Below are 26,567 nucleotides of genomic sequence, written 5' to 3' on the forward strand. Positions count from 1 at the left end.
AGAGCTCAAGAGTGGCGCTTGTTCATCGACAGTATGACACTTCGAAAAAAAGTGTCAACTGCCTTGCTGTAGGCCTACTAGCTTCTTATCAAGGAGAAACGCAGCTTCTATCAATACCTAAATTGCCATCTGGGACAAGTGAAGTTTTTAGTGTCAATACCATTTCACAATTGCCAAAGAAAAAACTGTTTGATAAGTTATATTAAATGTCGCTTTGTATCAGCTAAGGTCTTAATGTAGCGATAGGTTTTCTGTCACTCTACCACAAGTGTGACTTGAGCAAGAAGCGAACTATGAGCGCAGGAATATCAGTATAGTGACTGTCAACCAGACTGGTCATTAACCACCTGACCAGAAAAGGAAGGATTAGCAATAACATGAATGCACGATGATACACCAGTTATCATACCATATTAATTCAGGTGCACTGCACAAGTTATTTTCACACGAATGCTGTTTGGCAATTCAAATATGTTACAATTCTATAGAAAGGACTGAATCTTTCGCATTTTTTTTTTAATTTGCATCATGACCTGAATGGAAAATTGAACATAGATCCTTGGCATGATTCCATAATAAGGGGGTTATGTCCATAATTTATGGTAGCATTAGACATAGACCTATTTATACTATCAAGCTAGAAAAGGGCTATGTCCACAGAATTGCACATAGCCCAGTTTGCTTTCAAAGTATGCAAGATATTTGGGAGTATGTCCATAGCTTCACCTTGAATTTGATTATATACAAGGCTGAAACCCGGAGTGCTGGAAAGAGCTATGTTCAAAAACCGAGAAACTGCAATAAAACAAAAAAACCTAAAAGTGGACATAACCCGGTTTGGTTTTACCTCAACGATATGTAGTATGGCACTTTGGAATAATCAAAATCAAACCATACATTGTTTTAATTTATTGCCTCTAATAACTGTTTTAAGTCACTCAAATTATGAGTTTTTTTTAATAATTTCTGGCAATTATTTTGTCATATTTCAGTTCTGGCTTAACTTCTGGACCGCTGTACCAGCAGACAACTGTTTCATCCCTAAACAAAAATGCAGTGGCTACTCTTACAATATATTGTGAATATTATATAGTCTTAAAGGCTATATATATCTGTTCATTCAAGCATGACGTTTTTTTCTCGCCTTTCAACACCGCTAAGCTCTACAAATTTTAGTGTGAATGCCTGTGCCTCATCAGTCAGCTGCATTGGTCTTAGATTACAAAGAGTGTTGGTGCGACACCGCCCAGGAGTATTTTAAATAGATGGAAATCAATCACTGAATTGTTATGAGCTGTCACAAACCTCAATCTCATCTTAAGATCACCCTAACCCCAGATTTTCAACTCTTACCGACAAAATTGAAAAGTTTTTACAAAAATTCCAATCAGCGATTTAGATGATTTTCATTATTTTAACTCAATCTTTTTAAGAGATGAGGTAGTCAAGTGACGAAACAAATTGCACCCTGGTTAGCCAGCAAATGTGCATAAAACAATTACATTGATTGTGTCTAAAAGAGATTAAGAATGCAGATTGTCCTAAACAAAGTTATGTCTGCTCAAGTGCTCAACCACTTGTGTGTGTGTGTGTTTTTTCTTTTACTTGCTTAATCTGCCAAACAATATTTTTTTTGCAAAATTTTAAAATTTTACTTTCACAATATTGTAAAATTTTTATGTATATATTTGTGTTATTTGGACTTTAAAACAACTTCAAAGTTACCGTATACAGTATATCATACACATACAATCAGCATCCTTTCTTTTGTTAGTAGTTTTGAATATATGCATCATCTGTCTTCTGAGCTGTGATAAAACATAGTTTGTATAGCACATATCTAATGTAATATCTATATGTCATCAATCCAAAAGTGATTTACAATAATGCATTGGTATTGTTGCAAGTCGTATGGGTCTTGCAAATCCTAAACATCGGCAGTATACTTGTATGTTTGTTAGTTCTGGTACACATACCGTATTTATTTTTACACAGACGTCTGTTATCTTGTGATGTTTTGCAGGTCAACAAATTTAGAAAACACTGCAGGAAAAGATCAAGGGGCAGTTCTGTTGTGTAGTATCATTAATATTTCTTCAACTCACTGGCAACACTATGGAGAAAGTGGATTCCGAACTGGATTCAACAAAATCAAATAGGAAACGAACTCATTCATCTACGTCTGATTCATCATTTAAGTCACCTATGCAACCACCAAAAAGACCAACTTTAGATCGCTCATCCAGTGTGGGTGAAGATGGTTTGTCAACAAAGAAACGAAAAGAATTGGCAGAAGCAGAAGAAAGAATAAAAATGCAGTAAGTTTCCCAGCTTTGGTTAACAAATTTGACTGATTGTGAAAGCACTTGGCTAAACTGTTTTACTTCGTTTCCTGAACTTAAGCAAATATTTGTTGACACACCAGATTTAACTTCGTCATGCTCAATTACTTTATTTTGATAATTCTCTGCCATTTGAGAACTATAGCTAGGGTTGAGAAGGCTTTTTAAAATTTCAGCGAAGTCACACTGCAAGGTTTTCATCAGACCAACGACGTGCGCTTGAGCGCTGTGTAGCTGCTTATTACGCCGCACAAGTGATTACCTTTCATCGAACTAGGTCGTGTGGCTTCTTGCGTCACAATGCTCTGGGCACGAGTCGGAAAACTTCTACACTACACTAACACTACTATTTTCTGCTGTGCAAAGTTTCACTAGACTTTTTTTATTAGGTTTATTTTTGCGTGTCATGTGAGCGAAAGTGAATTTACCCTGGGCCTTTTCTTTCTTACTGTAATACCAAAACTTAACAAATTTTGCTGCATCTTGTGGTAATATCCTACTCGTATTTAATCTAATTTTGTAACCAACCTTGCTTTATCAATATTACTCGGAGATCAAAGCCAGACATTGGGACGTAAGACTTGAACTAAGTTGCGCGTGATTAGTGTAGACTAGAGGTACTTGTGTCCCCGTCAATTCATAGCGAAGAATTCACCTTTGTTACGCTGATTCAGTGTCATCATGGCCACCTAAAGATACGGCCTGATTTGTCACATTTTGCGGAAATTTCCAGGTTTTTCTAACTTTGGACGAACGTTTAAATAAATTTTTCTAAAAGTTATATTTTTACGCTTTCTTTACTCTTTTCCCCAGATGACACAATAGGTTTTAACATCCTCACATGTTGAAAAACAAAGAAAATTTGATTTCGAAGATTTTAGTCAAACTGTTAATTTTTCAATAACAGTCTGATTTTGCGTTTTTCAACTTACTTTTTCTCATTTGCTACTGCTTCCCCAAGGCAACGAAAAGCTTTTATGTCATAAGGAAACCGCAAAAAGTAAAAATATCTCAAAAAATGTCAGTCAAGCACTAGCAGTAGCTGTAATCAAAATCTGCAAAATGTGACAAATCAGGCCGCATCTCCAGGTGGCCATGGTGTCATCAATCGTTGAAGCAAGGTAACAATTGAAAGTTTTCCTGCTTAAATGGAAGTTAAGGGATACAGTATTCTCATTTTCTAGATGCGCGCTAGAATGCGCGGGAAATTATATTCTTGCAACAATTGTTCGTGCTAAGCAATGACGATTTGTATCGCTAGTTCTTGTGTTATTTCTCGGCGGACAAATATGACCGATCTAGATGGTACTTCCCACGGACATCACATGCTGTGACGGCGGACATGTTCGCCGTGAATTTCGAGGCCTGGATTACCATCAAGCAAAAGCTAAATAACATGATATACGTTTTTCTTCAAACCAAACTATCACAAGATGTATGAGGTGATAAAATACTGATTGTCACCTTATACATCTGATCATCTTATCATTTATTACTTATATATACCGTACACTTGATTATCAGATTATTACTTCATACATTTTGTAATAGTTTAGCTTAGTTTGCATATGAAGAACATCATGTTATTTAGCTAAATGCCTGGTGAACAGCCTCATTTAATTTTTAGCAAAACAATAGCTGTGTTGTGCTGTAATTTCCAGTTTGCCAGTTATATACCGTATGTAGTGCAGTATCATATGTATAAATGTATATTGTATATATGTTGTTTGAAGTACCGTATTATATTGTCAGCATCATTACACTCAAGCTATTCTTGCTAAAAATTAGACTTAGGGTTAGTACATGCATAGTTGCATACTATGTTGAGCAGTTGATAACATGTCTAGTTTAACTATTTAAATAACGAGGGATGGATATTGGATAATGCAGCGGAAGACTCCATCCTATAGTAGCACCCTTTGTATTTATGCTAATGTGGCTTTTCATTATTGTTGACAACAATATAGTGCCGTTTTAGTATTTTTAGTAAACCTTCTCCTATTATTTAATTAAGTAGAATATTGGAAATATCACTTCCTATTAGCTTGTGGGCCTAGCCCATTTTGTTAGTACACTGTATATATAATGTTAAATTGTGTTTTCATAGACGTTTAGTTGAGTCTTTCTCTGAAGATCAATTGAATCGATATGAAATGTACAGAAGGTCTTCATTTCCTAAAGCATCTATTAAACGCTTAATGCAGACGATAGCCGGCTGCAGTGTTTCTCACAACGTAGTTATTGCCATGTCTGGTGTTGCAAAAGTGAGTGTCTTTTGTTTTTATATCTTGCTCCTTAAAAATGTTTTTTTTTCAATCTTTGACTGTCCGTCGATATACACATTCATCAAGAGCACCATTTTTATAACTTTTTATCGTTTAGATTTGGAATCAGAATAATGAAGTTGTAAATGACTTCCAATTACAATAAATTGTAGTTAGTTAGTGCACGGTTTTACGTCCTTTGTTCCCCGTATTGCGAGGGTTGGACGTCAGTAAATTTCGATTCGGCTTGATGGCGTTAAAAGATCGGAATGGCCCGTTTCGGTGAGTCCGATCCCTTAACGGGGGATTTTTTCATTTTTTTTTAAATTATCGGGTACCGTAGGCCAGTGCTCTTCAACCGGGTATACTGTATACCCAAGTGTATACCAGATCAAAACTAGGGTATACAGCTGGAGAAGGGTATACGAAGGGTATACAGCTTAGATCTGTGATAGTGGAAGTCACAACAGAGACAGCAATTGGCATATTTGTAAACTTTTAACCGGACCTACACTGATGTGCGGTTATTACTCGCCAACCTGCTTTGTGCTTTCGAAACAGATACGCTCATTTTGGATGCGTGTGCCGTGTGGTTCGCATTTGACTTTGGGATTGTTGCGTCATTAATGCGCAAGTACGGGTGTATGTCCGCCGATTCAGGCCCTATTGTCAGATATTTTTCTTTTACTTGGAAATATTGCTAGTTTCGCTGAGATGTAGCGGTTGAGTGAGTGAGAATTAGTATGGTAGCTTGCTTCTATTGCAATCTACAGCAGCTACTGCTACTTAGCACGATTTCAGCTGTGGCTAATTAGTGGCTAGTACCAATTGATTAGCGGTGGTTGGTCTTACAGTTAAAGTCGTGGTGGATTCTTGAGCAGTTCTCAGTTAGCATTTAACCAGGTGGGTGATACCAGTACGAAAGATACCGCTAGGTAGCCTATTTCAGATAGGAGATAGTTGTGACTAATTTATAAAAACTTTGGATTTAAAGGTTGCAATGTCTTTGTTCAAATACTTTGGAAATGATAGTAACAAAGAATCTGATGCAGCCCCAGCCTCATCTTCTGCAAATGAGCTTCTTCCTGCTAAGCGTCGGAAAACAACGCTAAAGAGAAGAAAATGAAACGATGATTTCATAAATTATGGATTTTGTCGCCTAATCGGTGAAGAAGAAAATTCTTATCCATCTGCTCAGTGCCTTTTTTGCTCCACCATACAGTATATGGCAATGTTAATGCTGTTAAATCGAAGCTCTTAAATCATCTTACAAAACAGCATCCACAACACCAAAACTAATCTACGAAGTTCTTTCAGTCACAACTAGCTGCTCAGCAGAAACAGAGCAATGTGTTTGATAAGCAAATGGGACGCCAGTTAATCCACGACAAGAACATATTATTGGCATCGCTGAAGATGTCACATCACATGATAAAAGTCAAACGCCCATACACAGAACTTCCATGTTTCGTGACATATTCTGGATTGCAAAATTGGCATACTTGGCGTCGATTTTTGATCGTTTGAACTAAGTGAACATCAGTCTTCAAGGGAAAGGAGGTGATATATTTCGGTCGACTAGCAAGATCAATGCGCTGAAGATGAAATTGCACTCTGGAAAGAGAATGCTTTGTCGAGGAACTTCAATGACTTTCCTGTATTAAGTCAATACATGAAAGAGTCTAGCTGGGAGTTTGAGGACGTTTCTACTGAAGATAACTTGTCTGCCCTTATTGTTGGTCACCTGAAATCACTTGCCGACAATTTGACTACGTGTTTTCCTGAAGATAACGACCAATGTCTGGAAGCAAACTCGTGGATTATCCAACCATTTAATGAAGAACCAACTGAGGATGAGGAATTATTGGAACTACGAGCTGATTTAAATCAAAAATACTCATTTCGAGAAGTGGATTACACAGAATGTTGGGTTTTTCTTCTTGAATTTCCAGAATACAAACATCTCGTGCAAAAAGCCATTGATGTCTTGGTGCAGATGCCTACCACTTATTTGTGTGAAGAAGGATTTTGCAGTCTTGTTGAGATCAAGTCAAACAAACGAAACTCGATACTTGACATTGATTCTTTGATGCGGGGAGGATTAGAGAAAGAGCTAACACCACGTTATGTCCAACTTGCCGAAACAATGCAACAACAAGCTAGCCAAGTAGCCATTAGGCCTAAATCAACTTCAATTTTGACATTTTTTGCACTTTTGCATGCGTAGTTTCTTGTGCCCAGTTCAAGACTACTATAATCACTTTAACAAACAATTAATTAATTATTAGTTTTTTTTACTTCCTGTGAACAATTAAACATTGCTATTTGTGAGGTATACAAAGTTATTAAAAATTGAAAAAAGGTGTACGACGGACAAAAAGGTTGAAGAGCACTGCCGTAGGCCATAGCCTAATTATCATTGCCGTTTTAGGGTTAGAGGTTAGGAACTCACCGAATCGGACTCACCGAATTGGACTCACCGAATAGTAGCAGACCCTTAAAAGATAATGCATTGAAAAGGGAATACAATAAAAGTTATTTAACTTTGAGGGACACAAATACAAATTTTTAGATCTACAACCTTTGCAATACTGCATACACAATACACATCATGTGCGGTCAAATATATCATGGCCACTTGGCATGATCATATTCTTGCGCTCCTAATTTATGTACCGGTAGTGACTAAAATCAATATGAGGATTTTTTTGTAGTTCACTCGGCCATTGGCCTAATTAGATAAATCCATGAGCACTGTGCAAGCGCATGCCACCCATCCTGTAATTTTTGTCTTAAGTGCTGCCCCTTAGCTGGCTTCGACTTTTATGGGTTTGGCACTTGAGCTAAAGTTAACAGTTTACGTCGCACTATGCATGCCGCATGGAATAACTTTTCCAATAATATTATGGCTTAGGTGTTTGTTGGCGAAATAATGGAACAGGCTCTTGATGTGATGGAGCAATTGGGAGAGCAACCTCCAGTCAAACCAAGACACATCAGGGAGGCAGTTCGGAGGTTAAAAGCTCAAAGGGTTGTTCCTTATTCCCAAGAACAACATGCTCCGGTGAACTAGAGCAAACAGTCTCTGAACAAATGCTTCGGTGGTGATAGGTACCGGTAGTTTATGTTTCTGTATGTCTGCGACTATATAGATTTTTCGACGATAGTCTCAATGAGATCACAATATCGCAAAGAAACTATTTACTCGGATGCATTTCCTTATTTCCGAGCTCTAAACTTGGTATGACTTTGTAGCCGTCCATGCCTAATGTACTCTAGTCTAGAGAGACTGGTGATCGATCTGGTGTTTGCAAAACTTGAAAACATGCGATTTGAGGATATAAAGTCACTTTTTTGAACCAATGTTTCATAAATTGTAACAAAAGATGGCCAGTTTTGGCAGCTGTTATGCTTAAAAAACGTTTATTTTTATTTTTTATATGGCATGCACCTGTACAAGAACTCAGTAAAAAGGTGTAACTTGTCTATTCGTATTTTCCATTGCATGCGTGCAATGTCATTTGACGGCAATTTGTTCATTGCAGCATGGAGGACAAAGATAAAGAATCGTTACAAAGATGAAAAGCCATCGATTTCCGGCCACTGGTGTCAGCAGATGTTTTACTTGGGCTGTAAAGTGTCATACGATCCTCGGTATCTTTTCAAAGTAATATTGTAACAAATTGATCACCTTTGTTTTCTCCTGATCGAATGGCATGTTCTGTCTCTCAGCTTTGCAACAACAATTGAAAGAACTCTTTAACCCTTGACATTGAGTACTTACCCAGTTGAATTGGATCATAGACATATTCCAGACAACAAATCCTTCATTTTTACATTGATTCAACGTCTGCAAACGTTGAATCAATGTAAAAATGACGGATTTTGTTGTCTGGGACTTCTTGTTTTTCTTCCTGCTTTAGTGAATAGCTGCAGTGGTTTCTTGGGATGAAAAAGACTGTATGATCGAGTTGAACATGTTTTGAATATTCCCCTCAGGGAGCACGCTGAGGAATGTTGTTGGTATTGCTGCACAATATTATACATACGCTTACAAATGGTTGCTTTTAAAAATATTTCTTTTGTGATTCATTTCCATGTTAATGGTTGCGCATGAAATTAGTCTGAATTTTTTTTTATACTCATAAAATCTCTAAAGCTAAGCCTCCTCTAAGTCTAAAACGTCGAATTAATTTAAAAAATGTTTAGTTTGTTGATTTTTATTGAATCAGTGTCGAAATGACATCTCTGCAAGCAGAAAGGCACTCCTAAAGTTTGTGTAATCAAAACATCCACCTGTGTGCTCAGCCAACAGCACGATGCCTGTTTCGTGACTCAGGCCACGATGCATGCATATGTCGTCAACAACCATTTTATGACGTCATTTATGCAACTGCGAGTCCACTCCCATTTCTTATAAAAGACGGTTGCTTTGCTGTTTTGATTCATGATCTATTGTTGTGAGCTTATCAGATTAGTAGCCTACGACTACGTTTTCATCGCGATCGATTAAGCAATTTAGAGTGATTGCCAATGTAGTCAGAATGCAAAATAATGATAGTTTTATGTGTTCAAAAAAGGACTGCTCGAAATTCTTGTCCAGTTGTCAAAATAAAATTCTTAACGCTTCCTTGAACCTTCATGTTTCACGTCAATATTGCTTGTGCTCAGCCAGCTCATTTTATTATTGATTTAACGTCTAGAAACGTCGAATCAATATCAAAAGAATTGGTTTTGTTGCAAGGTGAATCTTTAACTTAAAAAGCTAAAATGATCAAACGTGCTATGACTGACTTGCCAAATTTAATTCTTTTTTGTTGGTCTTAAACTCTGCATTTTCCTTAGTATGATTTCGCAAACTTGTAGCTCTGAAGGGTGTTTTTTTATTTTGTTTACTTCACAGAACCGTCGATATACTTGAGCTAATTTTGAAATTCGGTGTTATGCACGTTGCGCGCATTCGGAGTTGTTTAGTTGCATTCTTTTTACGTTCGTTCAAACAACAGGTAAACATTTTTCTTCTATGAATGCCACCCCCTGTATTTACAGTGTTTGAAGTCAGAAAATGTCAAAACATTATTTTTCAAGCAAATGATGTTATGGAAGCAAAGTGTCTGGTACGCTTCGTCAATCTAAACCAAAAAAACAAAGCTCAAAATCCAGGAAATAATCTAATAGTTGTCAAAGGTTTCGAAATATAAACAATTCGCCATCTTGTGCCTAAATGCAAACATTAATTTCACCTGCGATCCTTCACTTGAGCTTGGCACACAATATAAACAGTTTTGATTTCATTAAAGTGCAAAAAGTTTGTGTAAAAAACTGTCAAGTGTTTGATAACTTTGTATCATGACTTTGAAATGTGGTTTCGTGCTTCACTTGCATTTACACCGAGCGATGATCAAACGTCAGTTGCTGCTGTTGAAATGTATTCAAGCATGACAAAGCTCACGTAACTTAGGTACATGCTACCCGTGACTGTGATGTTCAACCATCTATTTTTGTTTTATTTTTCAGTTATTTTCAATAAGATTACCTTTAAATGACAATAGATTTTTCAACATATCAAAATGCATTTTAGTCACAACCGTGTGCAATGTGCATGTGCTGGAAAGTTTGATATGTGTCCGCGATTTTCTTTGTAAAGCAAAGAACTTCTGTGCAAGCGCAATATGTTGTGATCAGGTTTGAAAGTACCATGTTATGCTATGCATGTTGCATCAAGAAAAAGATGCTTTGAAGCTTCTATCCTTTTTTGCCGAAAAGATTGATAGCTTCGAGACAAATTTAAACAAACTATTTAATTATTTAAACTCATTAAATTTTCCTAAAACCTTACATAGATCTACACATCAACTTGTCTTTGTCTAGTGACAATCTCTAAGCTTGTTTTTGTAAATCTTTGTATTGTAACTGATATTTACAGTTTTGCTAACATTTTATCAACGTTTATGTTTAGGTTTTTGTCGTGAATTACTACCAGTTTAAAATTAAGGGAACTGAAATTGTTTTGTTTTTGATTGAACCATGGCAACTCCTTCGGCCAGTGCTCAAGCGAATCCTCCATCTCTAGCTTCCAAAAAGCCTGCAAAAAGCATCTTAAAGAAGCATCAAGACCACCATGAGAAGAACAAAGGTGCCTCTTTTGATGAGATGAACATCCTAGCCACGTATCATCCTCCAGACAAAGACTACGGTCACATGAAAATCGACGAGCCGAAAACTCCGTACAGAAACGACAGCGACGGTGGGGAAGGCTTGGACGTTGATGATATATCTGAAAGACTGGCCAACGCCAGCGACCCTTCAGTCTGCAGACCACGCCATGATAGTGGGAGATCAGATGACGAAAGTGAGCAGTTCATGTCCCCTGATCAGAAGGAGCACATCAAGCAGTTTAAGCAACACCGAAAAGATCATTACAATATGAAAGAGCAGTTGAAAAAAGCCAAGGAACTATTAGCAAAAGAGATGGAGGAATTAGAAGACGAATAAAAACTTGGAAAAAGGTAAAGCTTGAAGTGCTTCCCTACCAATAATTGATCTTGAAAGGATGTAATTGTTTAAAGAAAATTTAGCAGGCCTCGAAATTCGTTTTTGTTGACGGCGGACAAACGTGTCCGGTCTGAGCAGCTATCTCGGCGGACAAATTAAGTAACACGGCGGACACACCAGTTTTAGCGTCGATCGTCACGCTTAATCACTTTATCTTGATAATTCTTCGCCATTTGAGAACTATAGCTACGGTTGAGAAGTCTTTTTAAAATTTCAGCGAAGTCACTCTGAAAGGCTTTCATCAGACCAACGACGTGCGCTTGAAGAGTCAAAGCGCGCGTAGCTGCTTAATACGCCGCATAACTAATTAACTTCCACCGAACGAGGTCGTGTGGCTTCTTGCGTCACAATGCTCCGCACACGAGTTGAAAAACTTCTACACTAACGCTACTATTTTCTGTTGTGCAAAGTTTTACTAGGCTTTTTTCTTTAGGTTTATTTTTGCGAGTCATATGAGCGAAAGTGAATTTTCCCTGGGCCTTTTCTTTCTTACTGTAATACCAAAACTAAACAAATTTTGCTGCATCTTGCTGTAATAGCCTACTCGAATGATCTAATTTTGTAACCAACCTTGCCTTATCAATATTACTCGGAGATCAAGGCCAGACATTGTGACGTAAGACTTGAACTAAGTTACGTGTGATTAGTGTAAAAGTATCGGTACTCCCATCGGTTCTTAGCGAATAATTCACCTTTGTTACGCTGATTCAATGTCACCAATCGTTAAAGCAACGTAAAAATCGAAAGTTTTCCTGCTTGAATGGAAGCTAAAGGATACAGTATTAACATTTTCTAGATGCGCGGAAAATTATATATTCGCAACAATTGTTCGTGCTATGCAATGACGATTTCTACCGCTATTTCTCGGCGGACAAATATGACCGATCTAGATGGTACTTCCCGCGGACATCACATGCTATGACGGCGGACATGACCGCCGTGTCCGCCGTGAATTTCGAGGCCTGATTTAGAATTGACATTCACTCAACGTTGCCGAATGTTGAGATAAGTTTAAAAGGCAGAGTTGTCTTGAAAGTGATTAGTGATCAACAATACTGCCTCTGATTTGGATTAATAGGGAAGGCCTTAGTCCTTGTTCTGTTAGGGATTACTCTTTGTAACTACTCGTGGCATTATCGAATCCAATTCCCAAAGGAGAATTAATTTGGCTTCGCTGCAATACTAACGCTTCAGCTGCTTATGGGTCGATTGTCGAATTTGGTGTTTTACAGCGTTTCAACGTCCGAGAGCATTGAATTTCAGATTGGCTGCGACGCACAAAAGTCACACCCCTGTCTCTGTGTCAAATTAAGGTTTAATTTAATAATTTTGAAAAAAAAGCATGCATTTAGAGTTAGAGTCAAAAATGTAATGGATTCGGAACAAAGTGTGCGGTGCCAAATTGCAGCAGGTGATATTGAAAGCCCTTCAACTGTACGAAATCATTATGTTGCACGTGTTTACGTTTTGAGCTGTGAAATTTACAAGAGATATTTCTTCACCTACGTTTTTAACTTGACTATGCTTTGCCACCTGTTGGCAATAATGCAAATTGCACCTAAATAAAAAGTTTTTTTTTTGTACTAAGAAAATAGACTTCTAAATATCCTCACATCTTGTACCTCATCTCAATGAGATTTTAAAAATACAGGAAAAAGTTTTGAGATAATGAATGAACATCTGTTGCTGCCTGCTTTTTTTACACCTTAACTTATACTACCATGGCTACCTAAAGATACGGCCTGATTTGTCACATTTTGAAGAAATTTCCAGGTTTTGCTATCTTTTGGCAAATGTTTAAATAAATTTTTCTAAAATTATATTTTTACGCTTTCTTTACTGTTTACCCCAGCTGATACAATAGGTAGGTTTTAACATCCTCAGATGTTGAAAAACAATGAAAATTTGAGTTTGAAGATTTTAGTCAGACTGTTAATTTTTCAATAACAGTCTGATTCAGCGTTTTTCAACTTACTTTTTCTCATTTGCTACTGCTTCCATAAGGCAACAAAAAGCTTTTATATCATTAGGAGACAGCAAAAAGTAAAAAAAAGCTCAGAAAATGTCAGTCAAACACTAGCAGTAGCTGTAATCAAAATCTGCAAAATGTGACAAATCAGGCCGCATCTCCAGGTGGCCATGGTACTACCTACTGTGTATAGTTCGGCACTACGACAGTTTTCGAACAGGGACAATGTAAAGCTGTTTTCTTCTATAAAACTTTGTTTAGATCAATTTTGAAACAAAGTTGTTTCGATAAACTGTCGGGTTTCAACGTGGCACAGGTGCGTGGCAGATAGTCTAGATTCTAGAAGTACGCAGCTACAAGTTTTGAAATTCTACTTCTCTGCAGTATATTTGCTCTCGAAGATACTTGGCATCAGTGGTGGGTATTTTGTATGAATCAACATGGAAATTTTGTATTTCTTAAGTTTTTGTCGCATCTTGTGCATGCAACTTTATACCGAATCTTTTCATTGCTTAGACGTAATTTAGAGTTAATTTATTGCAAGATTGATGTTTGATAACATCACATCGTTTTCTCACGTTCGCTTTGACGTCACAGCCCGAATCAATATTTGCTATTAAGCTAGTGTGGCTTATCATCATATAATGAACAATATAGTACCGTGTAGCATCTCTTGATGAAGAATACTCGTTAAATATTGTCTTTCTCAATATGCCGTGTCTTGTTTAGCTCACTCGTTCAATCAAAACAAGCTGTTCCAAACCTGGCACATTTTTCGATTCTGAAACCAAAGTATGCGATTTTTTATCCTCAACTCTTGAGTTCATTGTTAGTTTGTGCCAACTCATAGTTCAGTTGTACCAATCGCTTTGCCTTGGTGGCATGTAATGGTAAGATAATTACAAAAATAAAAGGCCTGGTTCACATCCTAACCAACAAAAGTTTCCGTTTTTACATCAGTTTCACGTCAAACGGTGTAAAAATGAATGCCTGTCCTTGTTCCTGACGCAAAGGCCGCTTTCTTATTTAAGTTTGACACAGCGTAGCCCACCCAGCCAGCAAAATCTTGCTCTATGAGTAAGCCTACATTCTATTTTCAAACAAACTCTTTGATTGAATCTTTATCCTCGGACTGGGAAAGCTTTTTTGAGAACTTAATCCTGGCAGTTTCGCATACTTGTAGGGACTTTGAATCACTGACGCAGGACCGGTCAGCGAGATTAACAGGGTGAAGTTTCCGATTGTTGTTGCCAGGGAATTATTCCATCCATTAGATGTCACTGGATGGAGAGCAGTTCTTAACGTCCGTTGCTCAAGCGCACACCCCGAGAGTCGAACCAGCGCCGCTTGATCTTGAAGCTTCTTTGTTCACAAAGTCACGCGCTACGGTGGTGTATTCCGTACGAGACCTTGTTCTAGGTTTACGCAAGAAATTGTGGAAAACCCGAATCGCAGTTGATGTGGGTTGAACCCTCTGCTGGCGAGCCCAATGTAATCTAACGTCTGGTCACCCAACGTTTGCGTTTTGTCGCTTCTACCTTTTTTAGACCTCTGTTGTGTTTGTCATGAGTTACTTTTCGCTCTGATGGTCAAAAGTAGAAACGAACTGAACTCAGTTTGCTGAGGTGGTTTTACATCAAAACTACGTCATTTGCACAGGAAGGGGGCAATGGGTTCATTTTAGTTGTTCTTTCCCCCACCTAGCATACACCATTTTAATGTTGTTGACTTTAATAATAAACATTGTTTCGACATAATTACATGACAAACGTGCAAAAGATGATTGTTTCGTTTATTTTTTAGTTTAAAAACTCTCAAACATTTTTGTTATGAATTGCTACCTTTATCTTTCGCATTCATGTACGGTAATTAACATCATTAAAAACCTATTTCAATTGCATTTCACCCGCAATTAAATCACCTCGTTTTCTAAAAAGATGTTTTTGTTTGCTTCATATAAATATTTTTCACAATTTTAGCCCAAACTAATATAAAACTAGTTGTTTAAACGGGTTAGTCCAGACATGGGCAAACTACGGCCCGCGGGCCAAATCCGGCCCGCCGGCTCTTGTATTCTGGCCCGCCGGATGTTATCGACATGTTGCAAGTTTTATTATTGTGAAGTTTCAATAGGAGGATTAGATACCTCTTGTCTCTAAATAGCGATACAATGTAGAATGTAATCGGGAAAGAATGTAATCGGGAAAGCTGATGAATTTCCTGAGCTGGAGGACAGAGATTGGCTCTGTGATTTTGCTTTTTCTGTCGATATATTAACACATATGAATGAGCTGAATGCAAAGCTGCAAGGGAAAGAACTCTTCGCTCACGATATGTACACAAGCGTTACGGCTTTCAAATCAAAATTGGCTTTATTCTCAGCACAAATGTCCAACAATTCTTTTGTTCATTTCCCCACATTACTGACGATGAAAGAAGCCCCTAAACATGCAAATAAATACAGCAAATCACTAAATGATTTGCACCACGAATTTTGCCGTAGATTTCTTGATTTCGAAAAACTCCAAAAACCATTTCAGATTATTTCGGCTCCACTTTCACAAGTCGCTGCAACAGCACCACAAGAACTGCAGTTGGAATTGATCGATCTTCAGAGTGACTACGTTTTAAAGGAGAAATTCGAAGCCCTGAAGCTAAATGAGTTTTACGCATCGCTAAGCAACACCAGATTTCCAGAAATTCGAAAGGTGGCACAAAAAATGCTGGTATTGTTTGGTTCCACATATATTTGTGAACAGACGTTCAGCTTGATGAATTTTAACAATTCTAGCCACAGGTCTCAGCTGAGTGATGCGCACCTCAAATCTATCCTGACTATCGCCACAACCAAAATGATGCCAAATTTCGATGCTTTGGCAAAAAATAAAGCTTGACAATCCTGTCAGACGTCGTATTTAAATTCGATTTTGTTTTTTGGTTGTATTTTTCAGTTATTTGTTAATTTAATCTTCCGTTTTTTTTGTCCCTTTGTTATTCGTGTGACAAACTATATGTAAGTGGCGGCTCGATCACTTGGCCCGCCAGTCTAAGAACAAAATAATTTTGGCCCCTAATTCAAAAAGTGTGCCCACCCCTGGGTTAGTCAATTCTTGGACAAAATATTTACGTGAATAAAGTGAAATTGTTCACACCTGTTATTCGTAGTCTTGTTGAAGCTTTATATCAGCATCAGCACTGTTTCATTCTTTTAATTTAATTTCTAAGAGAGAATCGAAAAATCAAAGTATGTTCGCTCTGCGGGGCCAATGTTGAACTATGGTAAAGGTAGGTCTATTGGCAGTTGGCTCCACGCACATGGCGATATTTTTAAACAATGGTTGAAGCTTCAAAGGCACCGCATTTGAGATGTGCAAACCATCCGACTCCACTGCAAATTTTTCGAGACAAAATAGTGAGCAATAGCCTAATGGCAATTTTGCTGCAAGTGTAGTCGAGTGATTTTGGTTGATTTCCACATTGAAAGAATTTTTTTTTTGGTTGGTTTTTGAATCTTTATCCTCGGACTGACAAAGCCTTGATTGATTATTCCTGGTAGTTTCGCATACAATACTTGTAAAATGTAGAGGCTCTTGACACGGCCGGTGTAGCAGTCCAAGAGTTACTGCATGCCAAAAGTTACAAGAGTTGCCAAATATTTCATTTAAATTTTATTTAATTTTGTTTCAAAAAAATAATTAAATTTTAACCTCTCAAAAGGTCAGATTAATAAATACAAGTATTTTGTAATGTTAACTGAAAAGCTTGCATTAGTTTGAGAGCAATGAATTCATTAAATTTCGTTAAAACAATTTTCGCTTTTCTATCGATTGTGAAAACGTCTGGCACCGCTGGTAACTTTTGGACTGACAGTAACTTCCAGACTGCAACGCCGCAGAAGCAGTCCAAAAGTTACTGCTATTGTAAGTGGGTGTGCTTTTTCGAAATTCTTTTGGAAAAACTTGTAAATGGACTGAAACTTCAATTGGTCAGTAGATTAAACCCTCTGCAAGTGTGCGAAAGATGAATCCCAAGGATAAATATTCTCACCACGAAACCATAATTCTAGACTTTTAAGTTTCGTGCCACGTGTTTTCGATGGGAGTCCAACGGAAATTCATTGGAATCTCAAAGTGTTCAACACTTTCGTAAAAGCTAAAGCCTTCCCCGCGTGTGAGACTGTGATAGCCTACTCACTGAAGGTTGATGGCGTTTTGACTACTGGTTGGCCTACATGTAGCCTAAGTTACTTTATATTTCTTCAAAACGGTAGTTATGAAAAACCAGACCAAAAATAGGCTCAGTGCTTTATTCACTAGAAAACTTTGGTTTTAACTTTCATGAAATAGGCCTGCATAAAATATAGTCAAAGACTATGTTCGTCAACTACAACTCAAGATCAGCGGCTAACAAGTCAGCCTTCAAATGCAAACTTTGTACGATATATAAATGCCACCGATTCACGTATAGCCCGATTTAAACTTTGAAATGTTTGGAGCGATGATCAATTAAATTATTTGTTTCAACAGAGCCATATAGCCTACAATGAGTCAATAAAACACTCATAATACTACATTGTGAATCGTAGGTTGCATTATAGCACAATCAGGATGACAGCAAAAGACTATAGGCTAAGTGGTCATCTAGTCAATCACCTCCCCATGCAAATTTATTTGCCAACGCACGTAAGGCACGGACACACCTTCAAATGGTATAATACAAACAAATCAGGTTAAAATGATATCCTACGTAAATTGTTAGGTTACAAATTCAAATTTCATTCCAAAACAGCAACAATTTCTGGTACAAAACTCATCTTTTAACTTTCATCTTATTTTCGCTTCATTCCCAATTACGTTTCTGCTGTAAATCATTTAAGATGCAATGGTGGATAAGTCTTCAAGTTCAACATGTTTCCAATGTTGAAATCATTTATACAAATCTGCTGCAAGCGTCAAATCTGAAAACCCTGTTTTAGTAACTTCTGAACTGGCAGTAACTTTCAGACCGCGTATACGCGGTCCAGAAGTTACGGTAACTTTCAGACCGCAGTAACTCCTGGACCGTTACACCGGTTAGCGAGATTGGTAAAGTGAAATTTCCGTTTGTTGAAGGGTTGTTGCCGGGGAATTAATCCATCCATCAGGTGCCGCTGAATGGAGGGCATTCTTGAAATGCGTTGCTCAAGCGTACACCCCGAGAGTCGAACCACCATAGCTATAGCCTACGTTGTTAAAATTTAAAAGAAATTTAATTTCACTTTGAGGAAAGTAGGCCAAGTTCAGCTTAAGAAATGATGCAACGCATGATACAAATTCGTTGCTTGTAATTTTACTGGAAATTGTTTTTTTAGGGCCCATTTTTGGTATTGTTTCAGACCTGATTTCTCTCGGAGGCCCTGATTGGTTATGCAGCAACTATATAATTCAACACTTTCTTTTGTTGTGACAAGCAGATGAATGAAAACAGTTACTTGAAAAAATGTGTAAAACGATTGGAAACAGTAGGCTATAAAAAACAAAAAAAATAATCAAATAAAACAAATTAAAAAAAAAAAAACGATTAAAAAATCGACGACTGAAAAAAACGTTTTTAACCATCCTCAGCTTTACACATGGAAAAGTGAAGTTATACAAGTTCAAAATGAAAAGTTCTGGAAACATCATTGTCACCATTTTTTGTGTAGTAAAGTGTAAATCGCCCTTGTTGCAAGTGATCGTTGTAGGCTACAGTAGCTTTCGCCCTATTTTTTCTTAAAAGAAAAAGATTAGCTTATTTTGTTCAACTTCAACTTGTGATTAAAATCGTGTTTAAAATTTTAAAAACATCTGGCAACCTTAATTGTGGCCATCTGCCATCATGTGGACAATGCGCAAGACTTTCACTTGTGAATAAATTTAGGAAACTTATTTGAGGAAATCTGACTTCTTCTTCTTCGTTTGAACCTTCTTCGCCACTCCAAGGGTCGAGGGGCTCTGCCTTTTACCACCCTTGGGCAGTGGCGGCGACGCGGTCTAGATGTTTGGGCAGGTGTCGAGCAGCCATTCAATTGATTTGTCATCCAGTTCACGCAGACCACGCACACCATTTGGCGCATGGTAGATGGCGCAATTACAAATGGTGTGGTCTACGGTTTGTTCCTCCTTGCCACACTCACAAATCGCGGATGGAGCCATCCCCCATTTGTGCATGTTCGAGCGGAATAGTCCGACGCCAGTACGCAGGCGGTTGAGCCGCACCCAGGCCTTCCTTGGCAAATGCATTCCAGTTGGGTGGTTGCCGGTGTCGGAGATGAAACTTTGGAGTCTTGAAGAGTTCTTCTTCCACTCCGAGCTCCATTGGTGGTCCGCCCAGGTAGCCGCACTGATGGATTGGTCTTCAGCAGTTTTCATCAGGAGTTGTGCGGCACGTACAAATGGGTGTCTCGATTTCAGTCGCTGAGGTTTCTTGTTCACAGACTCATAGAGACTTGAGTAGAGCAAGTGGTTGGGGTTCGTAGCGCGACGAGAAAGAGACAGGATAGCTTCTTCGCGACGAAGCTCAGCTGGTTGGATGCCTGCAAGGACAGGGAGATTTTCCGATGGTGTAGGTCGCAGGCATCCTGTCACGATACGCAAGGCGTCATTTATGGCAGTGTCAATTTGATGGCAGTGGGCACTGCGACTCCAGACAGGTGCACAGTATTCTGCTGGAGCGTGAACTAGCGCGATGGTGGCAATGCGCAGGGTATCGACTCCGGCTCCCCAGCCTGAGCCGGCCAGACGCCTTAGCAAAGCTGTGCGTGTTGAGATCTTTTTGCGTTCAAAATCTGACTTCAAAATTAATGAGAGGAAATAGAGAATTTGCAAGCAACAGAATTCCTGTTTGTCCATGTACCGTAGGTACAAAAACAGGAATTCTACATACTGCAGTAAAGTTTTAAACAAAATACTTCACATTTCTCAAAACTATAGTAGAAAATACCTCTGAGGTGACTACCGTAGTACATCTCCAGATATAAGGACGTTGACTGAACATTGATGAAGACCTGTTACAATTTCAAAATGTTGAATATTATTAAGTTAGTTCTCCATATTTTTTATTCTAATTGGTGTTTATCATGGTTTATTATATTTAAACTAAAAGTTTGTGTTTGACATATATCAATTCTTTTTCCTAATTTGATAGGCTACATTTTTATATGAGCACCATTACTTTTGCGAATCACATCAAGACAATACTCAATTTCCTGCCAAGTTTGTTGTAGCATAGTCTCATCAATGGCATTATAAATCCTTTGCTTCAAGTCAGTCATGTCTCGTACGGTACCTTTGTTTTTTACACCGTAAGTCGGTTTATGCCACTCATCTAATCATTACAATTTCAAAGTAATGCTGCCTTTTAAATTTATGTTTGTAAGTCAATAGAAGCTGTCATCACTGTGAATGGTATTAATGGCACAATTTTTTCTGTAAATTTATGCAATATTTATGTAGGCTAAATAGGCTACCAAATGGTCTTTTTGGCCGGGTGCAACCTAGTTCGTACCCTGAACAGTTCGGACCCTCAGTTTGTACCCTGAAAAGATCGAGAAAAAAAATAAAAAAAGCCGAAGTCGCTGATCGCAGTTTAATAGCACAAAGCCGAAGTCGCTGATCGGAGTTTCCGCAAACAAACTCGAGGGTTAGGGTTAGCGGAAACTGCGGAAAAATATTTGCGGAAACTGCGATCAGCGAGGGTTAGGGTTAGAAAGCATAGATTACTCGAGGGTTAGGGTAAGCCGAAACTGCGGTTAGCAAAAACTGCGGAAAAATGTTTGCGGAAACTGCGATCAGCGAGGGTTAGAGCATAGATTAGGGTTAGGATATAGTTAGAGTTAGGGTAAAGGTTAGCGGAAACTGCGGTTAGCAGAAACTACGGAAAAATGTTTTGCAGAAACTGCGATCAGCGAGGGTTAGGGTTAGAGCATAGATTTGTCTATGGTTAGGGTTAATAGCGGAAACTGCAATCAGCGACTTCAGCTTTGTGCTATCTTTCTCTCAATTTTTTCAGGCGGAAAATTTTAAAATGTTTGCGGAAACTACGATCTGCGACTTCCGCTTTTTTTAATTTTTTCTCTTGATCTTTTCAGGGTACGAACTGAGGGTCCGAACTGTTCAGGGTACGAACTAGGTTGCATCCTTTTCGGCCACTGTTTCATTTTGTACTCTCTTTTAATGTATTTTACTTTGAGTTTGTATCTGTTGCAAGACAAATAACAAAATTATTTTACTGTTGCATCAGAAACAGGCGCAACTATTGTAAAAATAAGGCAGGGCGCCGATCTTTGAATCTGAAACACTATTTGACCGGTCATGACGTCACTATACAGTCACTTTTTTTCTTTCAAAGCAAAAGACGAGAAGCGCGTATTATATATAAGTTCTAAATTCGACAATTTTATTCAACTCGATCGGTGGCGCGTGCGATACTTTGCCGGCTCCTATTCTAGAGGGAATGAGTTCGATACTATCTGAAGCGTTCTTTTTTCTTTTTTTTTTAACTAAATTTTGACCCGAAGTGCATTTTTGTAGTCAATTTTTAATTTGAGTTGCATTACATTTACATACCATTACCATTTTTTTAAAAGAAGCTTTGTATATAACTAACTTGTTGAGAGCAAAAATGTAATGCTTTGTTCGGCAAACTCGGTCATATCAATCAATCATTTTATTTTTCGTCATTAGCGCGTCTGGGACGAAACTACAAAAATCGATATTGACCTACCCGCACGTTAATGAACGGGAAAAGGTGGCAAAACCTTGAAAGGTTTAAAACGTGCCTGAATGAAAAATTATGTAGTAGGCTATATATTAGTAGTTAGCAATTAGCATGGCCACAAACGGAAAATCACCCAGAGAAATTCTCAAATTCCAGCAAATTAAAAAAATTCTAACTTTATTACTCACATTTGAAAAGACATAAAAAATTGGGCTGTAGGCAACTCAAATTAAAAATTGACTACAAAAATGCACTTCGGGTCAAAATTTAGTTTAAAAAAAAGAACGCTTCTGGATAGTATCGAACTCATTCCCTCTAGAATAAAAGCCGGCGAAGTATCGCACGCGCCACCGATCGAGTTGAATAAAATTGTCGAATTTAGAACTTATATACGCGCTTCTCGTCTTTTGCTTTGAAAGAGAAAAAGGTGCCTGTATAGTGACGTCATGACCGGTCAAATAGTGTTTCACATTCAAAGACCGGCGCCAGTCAAATAGCCACTGCCTAAAAATAAGGGTCTGCTACTATTCGGAGAGTTCCCTATTCGGAGACAACCTTTTTCGGAGAGTTCCCTATTCGGAGATATTTTGAAATTTTTTTTTTAAATTATTATTAATTTTTAAAATTAATTATTTAAAAATTATAGGTTTACTCTAAACTGCCACTTAGGTTTTAACTTCATCTTTTATGGCAAACGCTATTTGACAACTGTCTTTTTTTAGTTGACACGTTTTAGCTGAGACTATCTCATTAACCCTATTGGTAATCATAAAAACTGTTGTTGTGATGTAAAACACATATTTTGAACGAACCCAGACAACAAAATTCGTCATTTTTACATTGATTTGAATGTCTGCAGACGTTGAATCAATGTAAAAATGATGGATTTTGCCGTCTGGGAAGGCACTCAAAGGTAAACACTGGATAAAATGCAAGAATGCAAAAGAAATGATATTGTGGAATAAAATACAAAATTTTCTAAATAAACAGAAGAATCGGACATACATCTCTCTGTTATTATTTTTAATGTAAAAATTCCTTTTGTGGTCCCTTTGTGTGGAACAAATGCAAACTGTGTTGTTGAAATTTCCGATTGTAGTTTTGGTCTCAATCTCATCATCATGATTCGGAGTAAGATGTTTGTTAGGTGATTCACAAGGCTAATTGTTCTGTGGAGTGAGCATTCTGTTGCTCCGGTTTTCTTTGGTAAAGTTATGAATATGGAACGTACCATATCACTAGGGTCTTTCCGGTGTCATAAATATGATTTAAGATCTCAGTGGTTAGGTCTAAACTCCACTCATCTAAAGCTTCGAGAATTTCAACGATAAAAGAAACAATATTGTGGAATAAAATACAAAATTCTCTACTGTATAATAAATAAACAGAAGCCGTCGTTGGATTTAGAATTTTGTAATAGTTGAGGATTCTAATATATTCTAAGTTTGCATGCAAAAGGCAACGCAGGATGCATGTCAATTTTATCTGAGCAAACATTAATAGTTTAAAAATAAATTTAATTTGCTTTTTAGTTTTAAGATCTCAATGGTTAGGTCTAAACCCCACTCATCTAAAGCTTCGATAATTTCAACTATAAAAGAAACGATATTGTGGAATATCCTAGTATGCGTATCCTAGTCAGCTAAAGTTCTCTTTTCTATACGATTTCAACGTTTAGCGACGTTAAAACGATGTAGAAACGGCAATTTCTGCTGGTCGGGATAACTAGGCTACGGTATTTCAACGTTTAGCGATGTTAAAACGATAGGCCACACATTTGGTTATCTGTTACTACAATGTAAAAATGAACTGTTAGCAGGGTTGGCTGATTTAAATCAAATGATTTAAATCAGTGTTTCCCAAACTTTTTTTTAATAGCGCCCCCCTGGACAACGAACAGAGTATCAAACGCCCCCTTTGACAAAAAAAGTAAAACCAAAGTTATATTCCATTCATCACAACTTAAAGTCCAACTCTAAAGAGACAGATGAGGTTGGTGCAATGTCATCAGCCTCTTGATATCGAGTTTCAGTTTGGATAGGAACAATCTTAAGTCTCCCCGTCTAACTATGTCAAGACGGTTTCTTTTGTTATCCAGAAGCGTTGTCACGGCACTGAAAACACGCTCCACCAAGTATGAGCTGGGAAAGGCAATGATAGAAACTTTGACCCGATTCTACACGTGAGGGTATTTCTCTTTGATTTGGTTCTGTAGCCAGAACAATTGATACGAGATATTGAACTTCGGTTTGAGTGCAAAATCGCTTTGCAATGTTATCAGTTCCTCCTCAAGAATTCCATGTTCGAAAATATTACAGAATGGGTGAATTATCCAGTCATGGATTACTAACTGGAATACATCCTGGAATCGAACTCCCATGCCTTTGTGTACTTCTTGAAGATGATTGCTGTACGTCTCTACATCAACATCAGATATGCCTTTGTCAAATTCTCGTCTAGCTAAATTTCGCTGAAAGGCTTACAACACGAGATTTCGTTACCCTGAAGGGATAATTTCAATTCATTAAATTTGAAAAATATGTCTGACAAGTAGGCGATATGGTCACAACTTTGTAGAAATTCCACGACAGTTTCAAACAGCGAATAAAATCGTGCAAGGCAATTTCTCTTGGAAAGTCATCGTGCTTCGGTGTGGAGTAGTAAGCGCTCAAAAGCTTCATCATTCTCATTGCACAATCGTTTGAATAAGCGTATATTCAGAGCGTGCGCTTTAATTTTACTTACTGCTTTGATGACAGACTTCAAAGATAGATTAAGACGAACGCTAAATCAAAATACTCTCAGATTGTAAGATGGAATTTGCGTAATGGGAGTGATTCAAATTGTCATGCGTTACGTTACGACCTCAACTAACTTGTGAGGCACTGCGAAACGACGTTGCCAACATAATTACCACAATATCTGCCACAGAGGTCTTATAACCACCGTCTTTTGTATTTTTTTGAAGCAAAACATGACAAAAAAATGCTTTGCAATCCTCTTCTCGTAACTGCCCCGAATTACTATCAGCGCCCCCGAATTGCCCACTTTATAGTCAGCGCCCCCTTCATGGTCGCAAACGCCCCCAGGGGGGCGCTGGCGCCCACTTTGGGAACCACTGATTTAAATCATTGATTTAAATCATGATTTAAATCAAACAATAAAAATCAAAAAAATCAATTAAAAAAATCAAATGATTTTTTATTTGCTAAAATAAAAATAAATACATCAACAAACGTTTTACTGCTTCTTTGTAATACAAAAGTTATATTTAAATACATAAGGCTATAGGCTATGCATGTTTTGAAAGGCAACTTAGTTTACTTGGCAGTTCACACTTGGGACTTGTATACCAGCTCCAACATAGTATATTAGGCTAGAGCTTTTTAGGTAAAAAAAAATACAATCAACGATTCAGAAAAATGATCTGTGACTTAGTAAGGATGGTACTATCATAATATATCTGTGATGTTAAGGACAATAACGTTAGTAGGTGGGAATAATTGCACATGGCCAGGGTGACTGCTCTTGTCATTTATGAGAAAGGATGAGCCTTGGTCTGAAGTTGCAGCAATGTAATAGCTCAAAGTATAGCTGTGATTTAAGATACTGATAATTAAGTATAATACGGAGTTTCAGTTGTGCATTTCAACTCAGACAAAATTGTTTCAACTCAGACAATTGTTTCAGCATTTTAATACAAAAGAGGGTAAGCTGCACTATTCTGCAATGAGGCTCAGGGTTTTCAAATGTGAGAGTTTGAGCTAAAAGACACGGCACAGATTAATTTTTATTAGACCTTTTTTAAAATGCCTGTCCAGGTTAAAAACCGTTTTAAAAGATTGGTACTTTTTAGATCATAGAAGTAGTTTGCAAAATGTGTTTCTTTCTTTTTTCAAAAACATGTTACCATTCCACAGCTATTGATATTTTGTAGAGCCATAAACTTTAGCGCGAATTTTTCCTTTTTATTCAACACAGATGTTGTCATGCAATGTGATGTCACGATGGGAGTTTTGCGCTCAAACGTAAGGAAAGATCTTAGTGTAGTGAGATGACAGTCTGAGACTCACCTCAATCTCGATATGCACAATTGTGATTTAGTATAAAGCAACATATCACACCTACTTAAAAATATGTGCAATAGACAGGCTAGCCTACAATATGATAATAAAAATGATTAAACACTTGCAAAGCAAAGCCTTTCAATCAATCAAGGGGTTAAAAATGATTCTGCTATCTTACTAAAATGATCTCTTCCCCCAAGTAGACTCGACGCTTTTTTATCTAAAAAAAAATCAAAAAAATCTGATTTAAATCAAAAAAATCCGATTTAAATCAAAAAAATCCGATTTTTTTGATTTTTTTAAAAAAATCATGATTTTTTCCAACCCTGACTGTTAGGCTAACTGGGTTCTTGGAACAAATTTTTACTGGTTGGGATAACTAGGCTACGGTACCCGATAATTTCCTTTCAATCCAAGCTGTAGGCCACACATTTGTTGATCCAAACTATCGGTAATCATTTTAACTATTCAAAAGTACGGTACTAACTTATAGACAATTAGACATAAACATGATTTTTTTTTGTAACATCTTCTTTTTTTTATTTTCCCTTTATATCTTAAATTTTTCTGAAGGTGTTGCGGCGTGCCAAATTTCTTTCAACTCAATCACAGGTAGGGCAATGCTTTTCACACA

At 37.6% G+C, this 26,567-nt stretch overlaps 2 protein-coding genes across 3 annotated transcripts; both read left to right on the top strand.

The window, feature by feature from the left end:
* The first annotated feature begins 2,034 nt into the window (after nucleotides 1–2,034).
* On the top strand, nucleotides 2,035–10,565 carry LOC145775096 (transcription initiation factor TFIID subunit 11-like). 2 transcript variants are annotated; one of them, XM_082586294.1, is made up of 4 exons: nucleotides 2,035–2,318; nucleotides 4,450–4,606; nucleotides 7,521–7,717; nucleotides 8,152–10,565. In XM_082586294.1, exons 1-3 carry the CDS (start codon nucleotides 2,116–2,118, stop codon nucleotides 7,677–7,679), a joined length of 519 nt encoding a protein of 172 aa, XP_082442420.1. In that variant the 5' UTR covers nucleotides 2,035–2,115; the 3' UTR covers nucleotides 7,680–7,717; nucleotides 8,152–10,565. The 2 variants fall into 2 exon arrangements, with proteins under 2 accessions (XP_082442420.1, XP_082442419.1); XM_082586293.1 differs by having other exon boundaries at nucleotides 7,521–7,670.
* Nucleotides 10,566–10,569: 4 nt separating this feature from the next.
* On the top strand, nucleotides 10,570–16,271 carry LOC145775097 (protein phosphatase inhibitor 2-like). The gene is made up of 2 exons (XM_082586295.1): nucleotides 10,570–11,115; nucleotides 13,392–16,271. Exon 1 carries the CDS (start codon nucleotides 10,634–10,636, stop codon nucleotides 11,099–11,101), a length of 468 nt encoding a protein of 155 aa, XP_082442421.1. The 5' UTR covers nucleotides 10,570–10,633; the 3' UTR covers nucleotides 11,102–11,115; nucleotides 13,392–16,271.
* Nucleotides 16,272–26,567: the final 10,296 nt, after the last annotated feature.

The sequence above is a fragment of the Aplidium turbinatum genome, chromosome 8 (genome assembly GCF_918807975.1).
Source record: "Aplidium turbinatum chromosome 8, kaAplTurb1.1, whole genome shotgun sequence".
Lineage (NCBI taxonomy): Eukaryota > Metazoa > Chordata > Ascidiacea > Aplousobranchia > Polyclinidae > Aplidium > Aplidium turbinatum.